Here is a 15,788-nt window from a genome sequence, read left to right on the forward strand (position 1 = left end):
GGAGAGGGAAGAAGGTAAAGAGAAAGTCAGTAGATGGAAGTAAGGGGGGGGGGGGGTGAGGCAGAGGATGATAGAACCAAAACTGGGGAGGGAAGAAGGAAAAGGGAGAAAGTCAGTAAATGGAAGTAAGGGGGAGGGATGAGGAAGAGGATGGTAGTTGATGGTTAGAACCAAAATTGGGGTGGGGGGAGAAGGAAAAGGAGAAGTGTGTGTTGTCAGAGTAATATAAGGCAGATAGAGCTGGCTGGGGTAAGGGAGGAGGAAGGCTAGAAACTGGTGGAACAGTTAAGGGAGGGATCATGGGCAAATGGATGTACCATTGGGATTGAGTTGGAGGCCACCGAAGCATAATAAGAGATGCTGTTCTTCCAGCTTGCATTTAGTCTCGCTATGAAGATGGAGAAAGCTAAGGACATGCAGATGGGAATGGGAAGTGATGCTGAAATAACATGCAAACAGATTTTTGTATTTGTTGCCAGAGATCTTTTAATTTGTGTGAGCAATTTCCCAGTCAAATGAATAACCCCAGATTATGCCAGGCTTTGAAAAAGAAAAATAAACCAATTTGGATGGCAGTAGAAAAGATTTTCTGAATCAGTTACAACAACAAAAACTGTGACGCCGTCTCATTAATATGATTTCTTTAATCAGTGTTCACCATGGTATTTATTGTCTGGGAACGTTGCAACTTGGTTTGAAATTTATGATGGGCTAGCAAAAGTTCATATTGTCTGGAGATGATTGGAAACACTTTCTAATGTTCAAGTGAGATAATATACCCATGGCTGAAACTGGTGACAAAAAGATTTTAAAAGCCCAACAGCTTGCTGGAAGAGATGAACAAACATGCAGAAGTGCATGTACTCCAATTTTACAGTTCCACATACTTACCGAATAACATGGAAAGACAAATAGGGTAAGGTCAAGTGCCATTCCAGTGCTCCATTAGACCCACACACCTCCCACCCCGAGGACAGAGTTCTGCAAATTATTGGACAATGTGACACAGAATGTGTAATCAGTGGGTTTTAGCAGAGCCAATTAAACCTTGCAGTTGGATCCAACAATTCCCCCTTTCCATCTCTGCCCCTCATTGTTCCAATTAAATTACTTGTAATAGCACAGAAAAGAAACCATTCAACCCAAACCAGCTGCCAGCAGGCCAATCCCATCAGTCCCATTCTCCAAGTATGTCGTGATGGAATCGAGTCTGATGCACAGTGATCAACCAATAGTCTTGTCACCAGATGACCATCTTGGAATGGGTTGGAAATGGAGAGTACAATCAAAAGACATGGTAGTAACCAGATATGATGGCTTTCTGCACCAATGGGGAAGTGCACAATCATTTAGAATCCAGTGTATGAGATTGTTTCATCCCAGGAGATGAACATAGAAACTTCATTACTTCTTGATTGAAATACTGCAATTTCCATGTCTCCAGCAACAACCTAGAATAGCTTGATATTACAGCTGTCAATGGCCATCATTGTATGTATAGCTACTGGCAGTGCAGTTTTCATCTCTGTAAACTTCAGTTTTGGCTGGATTTTGATAAATTTTGGCAAGAACCTTCTTTGATATGTATCATGACTTATTGATAATAGTGAACCTCTTCCATCAAGGTCCATTTGGGATAAGCTTTGCCTCTGAGAACAAAGTCTTTGCTTTCCTTCTGTTAATAGGTCGCTATTATTCTCTCTTTATGTTGAGGGCCAAAAGAAATGCACTCTTCATTCCCAAAGGAATGTCGTCCCACGTGTTTTAAACCCTTTGGACTCTAGCCATTTTAAATCTTTCATATTATATACTCCGGATTAGGTCCATGTGTAAACTACAGTATGAAAGGATAAAAATCAGACTGAGTTTAAAACCAGTCCCAGAAACTGGGGACATGGAGTATATGCACTTATTGATTGCTCCTATAAACCAGGACACAGAGTATATGTGCTTGTTGTTAATCCCTGGAAACAGGAACATGGAGTCCAAAGGATTAATGCTGTTCTTCATATGGCAACAGCACCAATACTCTGCAACCCACTTTCCCTCTAGCCATCAACAACCTGCAAGTAATTGACAATTATTTAAATTGTGTGATGGAATTGATTTGTATGTTCTATATTGATTCATGAATATTTATTTATTTATTGGTCATTTTATTATATATTTATATATATATAAATATATTTATCTGTCTTGGCAGAGTATGCTGATTTGATTTATACTATTGTAATTAAATACCTGTTTGGATGCAGCAAGTAAGAATTTGATGTATCTGTACATAGCTGCACTAATGTCATGACATTGTTTCTGTCTCTGTCTATCACTGTCTCATTCTTTAAGTTGAATATGTACATTAGGCAGATCATCAAGGTCCATTTTTAGCAAAGGTAACACAAATAAATTAGATACAGGAGCAGATTATTTGGCCTCTTCATGCTGCCCTGCTATTCAATAATCTGATCTGATTGGAACCTCAACTCTGCATTACCATTTATTCACAATAGCCTTTCATCTTGTAGCTATCTACCTCTCTTTTAGAAAAATTAAAGTATTATTTGACTGCGCCTTTGGAAGTGACTTCACAAGACTCAACAACCGTTGAAAGAAAAAAAGCCTCCTTTCCTCTTAAAATGGGCCAGCTCTTATTTTTGAACAGTAGCCCCAAATTCTAGATCTTCCCACAAGAATAAGCATTCTCTCAACATCTATCCTGTTAAAAACCTTTCAGATTATTAAGTTATTTCAGATTATTAATCAAGCTCACTCACCTGTTTTTAATGCTTCTCTAAATAAAAGCCTAGATAGTTCAACCTATCCTCAAAATATGTTCTGCCTATTCCCATTATTGTCAAACCTTTTTTGAGCTGCTACTGATGGGGTAACATCCTTCCCTAAAAAGACAAAACAGTAAACCAGATGTAGTCTCACCACTGCCCAATTACCTAAACTACCTAACTTCCACACTTTTATCCCAGTAATAAACAGTAACATTGTTAGCTTTACTAATTACTTGCATACTGACCTTTTCATATTATGCGCAGTGTTTGAGCTCTTTGATCTCTAACCATTTTGATTATAATTTTGGTAAATTTTGGGGTTTTTTCCTGTCAAAATTGATAGTTGGCTCTTTATACTTTATTTGGCTGACTTTGCCACCCACTTCTCATAACTATATAATTTAGAAGCCTATTTAAATCCTCTTTGCAACTTATTTGTGTCATTAACATTCAATGAACAGGCCCTCGGTGCCTTTGCCCAGTTCAATTACAAAAATTGTAAAATGTTGATGCTCCAGTTCCAAACACAATTCAATTCTTGTTACAAAAAATCCACCTGTGTCTACTCTGCTTTGCGTTAGCCATTCAATCCTCTATCTTTCTGATGAAGGGAAGACAATCTGAAATGTTAAGTCTGTTTCTCTTTTCACATTAGTTGACTGAACTGTTGTTTCCAGCATTTTCAGTTTTCATTACAGTATCCAGCATCTGGATTTTGATTTTTAAATATTCTGCACCCATCAAAATGCCTTCGCCAAGCATCGTCAATATTGCATGAAGTTTGGCATTATGATCTATTCCACATCTTTGTAATGTAGACAAATCTTGCACATGTTCCTGTCTATCTGCATATGACAAGAATTAGGTCATGCTTAAAATGAATGTCTGCACACATCAGAATTTCAAACCAAGTCAGTGCCACTGTGCCAGAACAGTCAACGTTTCTGTGTCAAGTGATTGTGGTTCAGGGGTTCTTGTATCTCATCATCTGATTTCTCCCCCACCCTCAAAGCTGCCAGTGCTTTATGTAATGCTTTGAACTTGAGTGGGTCAATGTGCAAGTGATCTCAATCTGAACAGGGAGATTTCTTGTGCAGACCCGATGACATGAGAGCAGAAATAGTCTATTCAGCCCATCGAGTCTGCCCCACCATTTAATTATGAGCTGATCCATTTTCCCACTCTTTCCCACTGCCTGGCCTTCTCCCCATAACTTTTAATGCCCTGGCTAATCAAGAACCAATCAATCTCTGCCTTAAATACACCTTAAATGCAGTCCTGACATAAAAGATTAAGAGCAGCTTTGTACAGGAGTCATTTTAAGGGTGTTAATTTTCAAACTGTTGAGGATTATAAATTGTTTGTTCTTTGCCCAATCAAGGAATTCTCTGAAAATGATTCCACTTTTTTATTTTACAGAATTGTAAATTAAGTGATATTTCCATTCTCTGTGATTACATTCATCTACAAAAGTTGGAACTTCCTTTCAACAAAATAACAGGTACAAAATTTTAAATGGTGCACTGAAGAGGATTGTTTTTAGATATTACACCAACGCAGTGAAACCATGATACAGCACGGACTAATGCAATATAGATGTCCTTTGCATCTGAGTGGAAGTAAGCTGTCCTGATAAAGTATAAAACAGTTTAAAAACTGTATTTTTGACTGCAGATGTTGGAACCTTTGGAACGTTAGAAGAACTCAGCACCTGCACCATGTCTGCAACAGGTCTCTCGAGCTTCTACCTGCATGTTATTTCAAATTTTCTTTCTCACTCCACAATGACCTATCAATCTTTGGCCTTCTCCATTGCTACAGAGAAGCCAAACTACATTGGAAAAAATAATGTTCTCATATTCTTGTGGCTAGCTTAGGGCAAAATTTTCCATTTTCAGGTAATCCACGCTCTTGGTTTTCTTTTTTTCCTTTAAAACCTTTCCCATTCCCATCTCCTCATGGTTCCAGTTATCAATCACTCCTTCCCTATCTGGATCCACCTATCATCAATAAATTCCCCATTATCCAGAATTCAAGCAGCCCATAAAAATACCAGCTTATGCCCATCACTCACCATCCTGATTCTTTCTGCCTATGATCTGTTTCCTACCTGGTTCTACTCATCACTTGCCATCCTCTGCCCCACTGCTCCCTTGCCTGCTGTATACTACTAATCCTTCCTTTTCCCTCTTGGTCTTGACCTGAAACACTGACCTGCATCTTTTGCCTCTACAGCTGCTACTTTACCTCCTGAGTTCTGTTTGTTGTCGAGCCACTTCATATATTTGAATGGCACATATTTTGTAAGCTGCCATGACCAATTGAGAATGGTACAATGGTCAGATGTCAAGCTTGTTGAAAGATTGGTATTAGTTACTAGTGGGTCAGATCCTTAAAGAATAAGCAAAAGGAGTGATGGGGATGGAATAAAGAAGACCCTTACAAAATTACAAATCTCCTCCTTATGGTCATTGAATTAATTTCCCATTGTAATAAAGAAAAAAGGTTTCTTAAATGCTCTTTAATTAACATTTCTGAAAATAGAACCAAATTTCACACACAGCAAGTTGCACAACACTGCTGTTTCAACAGGGGCGTTGTAACAATTAGATAATTTGTGCTTTAGTAATACAAGCTGAGGGTAAGCAGAGCAGTGCGCAGACCATTTTTCTCTTTTTGTTCGGCCCACTAGCCCGTGCCGCCCAATTACACCCAATCATCCTACAACCCTAGTAGGTTTTGAATGATGGGAGGAAACCCATGCAAACACGGAGAGATTGTTCAAACTCCTTACAGATAGCACTGGATTCAAACCCCACTCCCAATTGCTGGGATTGTAACAGTGTTATACTAACTGCTATTTTGACTATTCCACCCACACCACTTCATACTAGAACCAATGAATTCTTTATATCCACCTGAGCAGAGACAGGTCCTTGATTTTGCATCTTGTCCAAACGATTTCAACTTTGAACATTAAATTACTCTCACTGTAATCAACCTATAGGACAGCAATCATAAATAGGACTCAAAATCATTCTCATCAACTCGTCGAGAAGATTGTAATTCATATCCAATGAGTCCATGATTGCCAGTCCTTGATAGGTCTCAGCAGAGTGATCCCACCTGACCCATTTCTCCTCTACCTTTTACCCGATGGCCCTGAAACCCGCTGTTTCTCATATGTTGATAATTCTATTTTGATTCTTTTGCCACTTGCCTATACTCAGGAGTAATTTGCAGTTAACAGTTAACCAAACCTTTGGAATGTAAAAGATTATAGTCAGCAGAAACCCAGCGGTCATGGGGAATATGTGTAAACTCCACGCTAGGTCAGGATTGAACCCAGTCTCTTACTGAATGGCTCAATGGATCCCTTAATAGATTTTTTTTAAAGTGAAATCCTTGCATGTCAGAATGCAACTGTGTGAAGAGAAAAATAGTTTGTTAAATGTAGGTAACTCTTCATCAGAATTAAATGACCTGTTATCACTTTCTGTTGGCTGCCACAGTCATTTGCTTTCTGTCTCAATGGAAAAGTGATTTTTGAAAACTAACTCAGCAATCCTTTTTATTGTATTTTGGATTGGAGCCTTTTAGTATTTCAATATTTTATGGAATAAAATATTCACTACATTGAAACCAATCGGGTCAGTCAATACAAAAGCCTCCAGCTTCTATCCTTCACAATAAGGATAATGGTGATCAGATGCATTTATTATTGTATTATCAATCCCATTATGCTGAACATCTTAAATTGTATTTTGGGTAGTTGGCTGCGGTTTGGGTTTCACCTTGAGGTTACCACACCATTTATCTGGGAAATAACTGAGGGGCTTCCCAAATCATTTAGAAAAGCATTTTCACCAATGTCCTGTTTGCATATAGAGAAACATCTCTATTCTTGTACTTGAATCCTCTCACCAAGAAGGACAACATGCCATTTTCCTTTTTAATTGTTGTTGTATGCTTGCAGCAAATGGCACACAAGGACTCCCAGTCTCATAGCACCTCACAATTGTATCACTGTTCAGATTATGTGTGCTTTTCTTATTGCTACCAAAGTGGATAAACTTGTATTCATACCACATTTTCCCTTTCCCTCAACCTGTCCAAATCACACAATAGCTTCTCTGCATTCTCTCAATACCTCAGACTTTTACCGAGATTTTTGTTGTCTGCAAGCTTGGAGATTTATTTCATTTCTTCATCGATGATACCTCACTATCTGCCATTCAGATAAAGACTGTTTATACTTTGTTTCCTGACTAATTCTTTGTTCATTTACCCCTAATTCCATGGATACTTTATTACTGGAAGACCAATGGAAGTTCAGAGAAACCAGATCTACTCTGTTTCCTTCAACTATTCTACTCGTTACACCCTCCAAAAAAAACTCCAGCAGATTTGTCAAGCACAATTTCTCTTTCATTGATTGGTCTTGACTTTGGGTCTGCCATTGTGTCTTTTATAATAGATAATGATGTCTTTGGCATAAGCAATTGGATCTCCATTGTATGCCAATCATGAGGCAACCATTCCCTTGTATGTGGGAAGATTTTTTTTAAATTAGTTGATGTGCAATGAAGAAGAAATGTCCATCTAATGCAGTATTTCATCATATTTTGCAGCTCCCAAAGGTGATCAATGTATGTGGCTTACTCAAAATTGTTTTACAATTTCTTATTGCTTTAATATCACCCACTCAACTACTCCTACATCACCTTTTGTATCTATTACTAGAATTTAGTCTCCATAAAAGGCCTGTTGCGGTCAGATGCAAAATAGGCAGAAAAGATAGACATTTATCATTTGCTGCATATTGGAAAATTTCTTGGACATTATCATTAGTTGCTGAAATTAAAGAAATCCTAGCAATTGGGGTCAGTGTGTCCTGGAGTCCATTGAAAAGCTCTCTATGTAATAAGTAAGGAGTGATTTGAACAGGAATTCTGAGCAATGAAATCTAAAAGTTGCCATAAGCTATTTGTAGGAATGAAAGTGGATTGAACAGACTCGGCATAAAAAGTGCCTGCAGTGGACACCAAGGAATCTAGCTTAATTTGGTATTACCTTGATGTGATTTTTTTTTTTGAGAATTTTGTTTTTAGGAAAACAGTATGTCTGCCTTCATTATCTGCTCTATTGCCATAATTAAAGCATATATAGTGTTAATATTTCATAGAGTATCCAAATTGTTCAATGAATTGCCCCTTAATATTTGTGATTGTTAAGCTGCCAATACAAATTGGAGTGAAGAGAGCATTTTTTGCCAAGATCTAATTAAATGACAGTGCATGATGGGTAAATATGAATTGGTTTGGAATGTATTATTGCAAATTATGTTGATGAAAATGATTCAATGCAGACAACATCAAATAAAAGGATTGAGCTTTTTAATATCTCCAAGCAATTTCTAGATTTAAGTTTCCAAGTATTTGACAGGGAAAATTGTATCAGTTAAAGGCAGCAATTATAAAATCATCACAGCTCAGTCAACCATGGGGGGAGAAAAATTAAACAGGACAACTTGATTGTTTAATTATTTTGCCACTCTTTTTGTATTGTTCTAAATAGTATTAAAATAATTGATAGTATATAAAATAGAATTTGATTTAAAAAAAAATATTTCCCAAATAACTGACTATTCTTTGGAATGGAGAGTGAATTGCACTAGATGTCACTTTGCATTCTGAAATAATGAATACTTTTTTAATTGTTCTGCAATGAAATATTACTCAGTACTCCCTTTGATATTGTCTCAAAGATGGCATGAAATAAACTTGCAACACCATGTTGAGAAAAACTAAAACATTAAATTTTTAAGAGTTTTTATTCGCAGTTAATGCAAAATGAAAATCAAGTCTGTGCATGCTAGAAATCTGAAATAAAACAAAAATTGTTCAAAGAGGCAGGGTAGGCTGGGTCTCAGGAAGAGAAACAGTTCAAATTTTGGGTTATTAGCTTTCATTAATTATAAACTGCATCAATTAAACTTGTAATCTGAACTTTGCTCAAAATATCCTTTATAGATTTGCGTTGTATAAGATATATGCCCTACCTGTTACTGTTGGATGCCTCCCATAATGCTCTGAACTCGCTTGCTGGCCTAAAACTACCTAAAAACATTAAGGTAAGTCAATAAATGGATCTGAAACAAAGAGCATCTAGTTTTAGTTGGGGAGTTGCACATTGATTAGATAAATAATGCAAAGAAAGAAGATATCAATGGATTAAGTAAAGATATGCTTGATTATTTTCTGCTTAATTAAAGTGTATTGTTCATACTGAGGTTATTTTTTCATTCAGCTTATACTTGCATAATTTTCTCGTGTTGACCCTGATAAGAGGCATACATACCATATTTATAAATTGTGGAGAGAAGGTTTGACTTCTTGATGTGCACAGTCACTGCCTGCCAATAGTGTAAAATGAAAATTAGTTCTATTCTGTCCAATTTACTTTCTAAATTGATATGTTGCATGCTGGCCATATGTCATGTATATACTTGGGGTATACCACTGACAGCCCAGAATAGGGTTCAATTTATCAAGGATAGAGAGGCTGTCAATGTCTGCTAGCAGAGTGACCTTAAGGGCTTTTTGATTGTAACACAGTCCTTGTCATGAGTTTCTTAACTCCATCCCACAGTGATCTTTTCAGCCCAGCCCTGTCACCACTTCAGATTGATAAGAAATTGATTTCCACGCAAGAAAATCAACACTGATTAGGAGTAGAGAATATCCTCCCTGAAGTTCTAAAACTTGGCTTTGGAGTTTCAGTCTGAATTCACAAACTCTTCCTGGGCGTTGAAAATGAGGAGGATATACCAGTCGACCTCAGAGATGCTGTAACATTGACCATCTTCAAGAAAGGAGACAAATTCAACAGTACTTACTACAGGGAGGTAATCGTGGTGTTTACAACAAGGAAAAGAAACCATCATTATCTGTCCTTCTCAAGGCAGATCAGATATAATCTCATCACCTGATAATTCCAATAAGAATGCAGGAACCAATACCAAATACTAAATGTGACCTTTGATTCTCAGAGCAATCTTCTCAATTTGGCTCACTACAGAAACTCGTATCTATTTTGCATTGGCTTCATAATGACATACAACCCATGATTCTAATCAATAGGCCAAGAGTAGAGGCAGATCTCTGTGTGGGTCTGTGGGTTGAATGATGGTCTTGATGGTTTACTCACTGCAGTGCTGCACCTTATTTTCAACATTTCTTCCTGGAAAATTATTCAGCCTATGGTGACTACAGTCCCGAACTAAGGACACCAGATCATCAGTGGTTGAGTGCGGTTCATTAAGGACACTTGCGTTTTGTTTTCTTGGAACTGGACTCCAAACCATTTTTGATTTGTTCACTGGAGCGTATTGGAGGATGCACTCAATGTATGTGAGATAAAAATCCTCTCTAATATGCCCTTCTGAACAACACTGGCTTTTGACAATAAAGATTCATAGTGAGACCTTGGAACATAGAATCAACTTCTCGGTGAAGGCAAACATTGATGATGAAATTCTTTATCACACATCATTTGGTTGATTATTGTATTTGAAGAGAAAGAGCTCAAGTCTGCTACAAAATTCATGGTCAACCAGGCAGAATAATTCCTACCCTCCTATGTGCTTCTGTGACATGGACTGTCACCCTGAATTAAAAAAAAACAAAGAAATGTCCAGCACATCAGGCTCCATTTGTGGGAAGTGGAATTTTTCAATCAAAACTCCTTTGTCAGAACTTGAAGGAGACCAAAGAAACTTGTTAAGGTGAATGAAGGAAAATGTCTCTGATAGTGCAAGACCAGGGTGACCATTGTAATCAAAAAGTGAATGGGAGCAGTTAGAGAGCAAGAAGGGTATGCCAAGAAGAAAAATTATTGGCTTTGTGGCATAGTTTGTGGGGGGGTGGGAGAAGAAGGTACCCAAATGAACAACTAGGCCTGCAGGTTTGGATAACCCCATGTCAAGGGTGCCAGAATATAATAAGTTTTAATTAAAACTTTTATTGCAATATTCCAAAACATATACTTTTTTTCTCATTTCAATGCATATTATCTTTAACAATTTAGTGCTTGCAGAACAAGCTCATAAACAACTGTGAAATTAACAGGAGTCATTTTGAATCTGGCTCAAAGAACTTAATGTTTTTGTAGGTCTGTGACTGTAAAAAGCTTTGAAGAAGCAAAGTTTTAATCTAATTCCCATCCTATAATCCAACAATCCTACAAGAAGTGTCATGAACTATGTGAGGTAGAACAACTGAATTGAATTGTTTAGGGTTTAAAGTTAGTAACCTTTTCTAAACAAAACAAAGGAAAGTAGCAGTGGGTTTGTGCTCTGGTCCATGTGTAGTAAGTAACTGTTTTAGTGCACAAGTCCTACAAGGTCATGCACTGATAACCAAGTAGAACTTGATTCTTTTGTATCCCACTGATGCTGCTTGAGCCGTTGAGTTCCTCCAGCAGATTAGATTTAGCTTCCATTCTTTACTGCTGTGCAGTGATAAAGTTCCAATTGCTAGACATTTACAGTGAAATTCAGAGGTTTTTATTAAAAATCCTGTTTCCTGTAGTGATTTGCATGATCATGTTCTCTTGAATCTTCTCAAGAAATTTTCCATGTTTTCAGCATTGTCAGGCTTATCCTTGGTGTCTTGAATGTGGGGGAAATAATTTGAAGCTGTGTCAGAAGATTGGCAGAACCAGTTTCAGTTACATTTAAAACATAACATTCATTGATTTCATGTTTCAGGAAGTGGATTTTTCCTTTAACCAGATAACCGGCATGAAGGAGCTATCAGAATATCCATTTCTTTCCAAACTTAATTTGAGCAGTATCCTTTACCTGTTTACCTCATTAGATGAGATTTTAATTAATTTAGACATACAGCACAGTAGCCGGCCCTTCCAGCCCACAAGCCAATTAACCAACAACTCTTGTAAGTTTTTGAAGGGTCTGAGAATACTGGAGTACCCAGAGGAAACCCACACAGATGCAAACTTCTTACAGCACTGGATTCAAATCGAGATTTCTGGTGCTTTAATTATGTTGCGCTAACCACTCCACTAACTGTGCAGTTCATGCTAAGATCAAGTATTTTTGATGAAAGGATTCATTATTTCTTAATTCATGTTGCAGTTCTAAATGCAGAAGCTACTGATGTGGCCAAGGTGCAGAGGGATGTTAATGTGATGGATAAGTGAGTATAAAAATGGAAATGGGTCATTTATTGTACAAGTACAACATAATGAAACTGTTCTCTGTTGCTCACCTGGTGGAGATGCCTCTGATCCTCCTGTATCTCTTCTTCCCTGATGGGAGCAGCTGAAAGATGCTGTGTGCAGGGCGGAAAAGGTCCTCAATGATTTTGCGCACCTTCTTCAGATAATGATCCCAGTAGATCACGTCGATGGGGAGGAAGGAGACTTCACTAATCCTCTCCGAACTCTTATGGTCCTATGGATTGACCACCAATCCATTTCTCTGCAGTAACTGTACACCACTGTGATGCAGTCAGCCAGAACACTCTTAATAGAGCTCCTATAGAAGGCTGACATAATAATGGCTGGTAGCCTTGCCCGCTTCAATCTGCTCAGGAATACAGTTGGTGTTGCGCCTTCCTGAGGTATTGTTGAGTATATAGGATAGGTCAATAGATTGATACGTGAACTACAAGGAACGTGCTCTCCACTCTCTCCACTGCAGAGTTGTTGATGTGTAGATAAGGGTAGTTGTTCCTTGTCCTCCTGAAGTCCACAATCATCTCCTTCATCTTGTTCATGTTGAGACTCAGGTTGTTACTCTTGCACCATTTCACGAAATTTTCCACTTCTTCTCTGTAGTGAGATTCATCATTGTTGCTGATGAGGCCAACTGTTGTGTCATCTGCAAACTTGATGACACTGTTGGACTGGTGAATCAGTCGTGGGTCAGTAGCGTAAATTCCACAGCCCTGAGGTGCGCCAACGCTCAGCTTGGTGGTGCTCAACATTCTGCTGCTGACCTGGACAGACGATAGTCTTTCCATTAGGAAGTCCAGGACCCAATTACAGAGAGGGGTGTTGAGACCCAGCAAGGACCTTCTCCACCAGTCTCTGGAGAATGATCTTATCAATCTGGTCAAGCAGCCTGGCATACGAAGCGTCATTCTCCAGGTGGGCCAGGACAGTGTGAAGCGACAAGGCTACAGCATCGTCTGTGGAACAGTTTCTTCTATAGGTGAATTGAATGCAGGAAAAGCATTCAGCCCGGATAGAGTGCCTAGCCGAGTATTAAAAATCTCTGCTGACCAACTTGACAGTGTATTCACAGATATCTTCAATCTCTCACTCCAACAGGGTGTGGTACCCACTTGTTTCAAATAGGCATCAATCATACTGGTGCCCAAGAAAAGTGACCATTCACCAGTAAAACTTGCATCAATAGTGGTATTTTGAAAGGCTGGGGTTGAAGCATATCAGCTCCTGTCTGAGCAGTGACATGGATACATTCCAGTTCACCTATTGTAACAACAGGTTTATGGCGGATGCCATCTTGCTGGCTGTAGAGCTCTGGAACACCTGGACAGTAAAGTTGCATTCATCAGGATGCTCTTTATTGACTACAGTTTAGCACTTAATACCATCATCCACTCAAAACTGATCAGCAAACTCCAAGACCTGGGATTCAATACCCTGCTGTGTAATTGAATCGTGGATTTCCTCATCTCCAGACTACAATCAGTGAGCATTGGTAAAAACATCTCCCCAATCACTATCAGTACTGGGGCAACACAGGGCTACATTCTTAGCCCCCTATTTTCTCACTTTATATCTACGACTGTGTGGTTCAGTATGACAATAACATCATCTACAAATAACACCATCTATGGTGGTATAAAGAAAGATGATGAGTCAGCATAGAGGAGGGAGGTTGAAAACTTGGCTGAATGGTGCACCAACAACAACCTCTCACTCAATGTCACCAAAACTAAAGAGCTGATTGTTGACTTCAGGAAGGGAAAGTCAGAGGTGTAAAATCCAGTGATCATTGGGGTTGGAGGTAGAGAGGGTGGGCAGATTTAAATTCTTGGGAGTAGCTATTGTGGAGGATCTTTCCTGGACCCAACATCCTAATGGCATTGTGAAGGAAGTACGTCAGTGCCTCTACTTTCTGAGGAGTTTACTGAGGTTTGTTATGACACCAGAAAACCTCGCAAATTTCTACAGATATGTGGTAGAAAGTGTGCTGAACGGCTGGACCGTGGTCTGAGTGTAAAGCCCTGCAAAAAGTAGTGGACACAGCCAGGGACATCATAGGCAAAACTATCCCCACTATCGAGAACATCTATAGGGAACGCTGCCATCAGAGAGCAGCAGCAATCATCAAGGATCCACACCACCCAGCATACGCTCTGTTCTGCTGCTGCCATCAGGAAAGAGGTATCGGTGCCACAAGACTCACATGACCAGGTTCAGGACTAGCTGCTACCCCTCCACCATCAGACCCCTCAATGACAAACTCAATCAGAGGCTCATTTGAGGACACTAACTTTGCACTTTATTTATTACTGAATATTTTCCTTGCATTGCAGTCTGTTTGTTTACATTCATAAACTGTTTACAGTTCCTTATTTATTTACATGTATACGCTGTGGACAGTTTTGTTTTTCCCTACCAATTAATGGTAGGGAAAAAAAATCAATCTCAGGGTTGTATCTTCCACCCTGTCTTGAAGGCAGCATCATGAGCTCTGAGAAGGGTCAGAACCTCTGCATCCAACCAAGATTTCTGGTTAGCTCTGGTTGTGAAGCACTTGATCTCAGTGACATCCTCAATGCACTTGCTGATGTAGCCAGTCGCTGAGCTCATGTATGTTTACGTGATTGTTGTAGGTGGTCGCCTCCCTGAAACAGATCCAGTCTGAACTCAAAGTAGTCTTGCATCACTGCTGCCAACCCCCCCAAACCTTGGCAATGTCCTGATCTCCCTGCTAATTGACCTAGTTTGCTTTGCCAGCGGTCTGCACAGTTAGATGGATAAACATGTGATCCAAGTCACCAAGGTGGGGTGAGGTGCAGCTTTGTATGTACCAGGGACATTGGTGTAAACCCAATCCAGGGTGTTCTCTGATGGCAAAGTTTGCATGCTGTTGAAACCATGGTAGGACTAATTTCAGGTTGGCGTGATTGATGTTGCCAGCAACAATCGTGGCACCATCAGGGTGGGAAGTCTGGGCTTCACAAATGGCACAGTAAAGATCCTTCATGGCTTCACCCTTATTAGTCAAAGGCAGAACATAGACTGTGGCAATCAGCATGGCTGAGAATTCTCTGGGCCGAGGGAAGGGCCTGCTTTTCACCAGGAGGTACTCAATCTCTGCTGAGCAGAAGGTCTTCACCACAGGGAAATTGGTGCACCAGTTCTCATTTATGTAAATACACCATGTGGGAGAGAATATTCAGGTATAAGTTTAAATGACTCTCAATGAGAAGTTGATTTAATAAGGAAAAGAAAGTTTGCCAGAAAGGCTTAAAGGGATATTAAAAAATGAGGATTTTGAAGAGGTATGCAGGGAAATTAAAAATGGGGACTTGAGTGACAAAATGTCAGAAGACAGAGAACAGGAGAGTACTTTTGCAAAAACAAATCAAATCAATACTGGAACACAGCAAATTATTCAACAGTGCAGCAGAAGCGACATGGTTCTGTTAGGATAATAGGAAATCACTTGAATGCATGCATATTTACTGAGATGTTAAGTAAGATTTAACATTGCCAATTGTTTTTGACATTTCTGATGAATCACAAGCACTTGGGCAGACCATCGTAGTGTACTAGAAGTCTCAAACATTAGTCAGTTATAGTTATTAATGATGGGAAAGGGAGGTTATTTCCTCCTTTATCCAAGACACAAACTCAAGTCATATTCATGGAAGGCTACAATTCCAAAGTCACAATTTCCTCTAGTCTGCTGAGTAACTAGAAGCCAGTGCAAAAATTTAAATTTGG

General features: G+C 39.0%; 1 protein-coding gene across 1 annotated transcript in view; it reads left to right on the top strand.

Annotated features, from left to right (window-relative positions):
• lrguk (leucine-rich repeats and guanylate kinase domain containing) overlaps positions 1-15,788 on the top strand; it is a 78,896-nt gene that overhangs the window by 3,823 nt on the left and 59,285 nt on the right. Inside the window, exons 4-6 of the mRNA XM_069907698.1 lie at positions 4,200-4,281; positions 8,813-8,913; positions 11,551-11,632. Coding sequence (XP_069763799.1) covers positions 4,200-4,281; positions 8,813-8,913; positions 11,551-11,632 — 265 coding nt within the window. The remainder of the gene's footprint in view (positions 1-4,199; positions 4,282-8,812; positions 8,914-11,550; positions 11,633-15,788) is intronic.

Source organism: Narcine bancroftii, chromosome 13, assembly GCF_036971445.1.
Source record: "Narcine bancroftii isolate sNarBan1 chromosome 13, sNarBan1.hap1, whole genome shotgun sequence".
Classification (NCBI taxonomy): Eukaryota; Metazoa; Chordata; class Chondrichthyes; order Torpediniformes; family Narcinidae; genus Narcine; species Narcine bancroftii.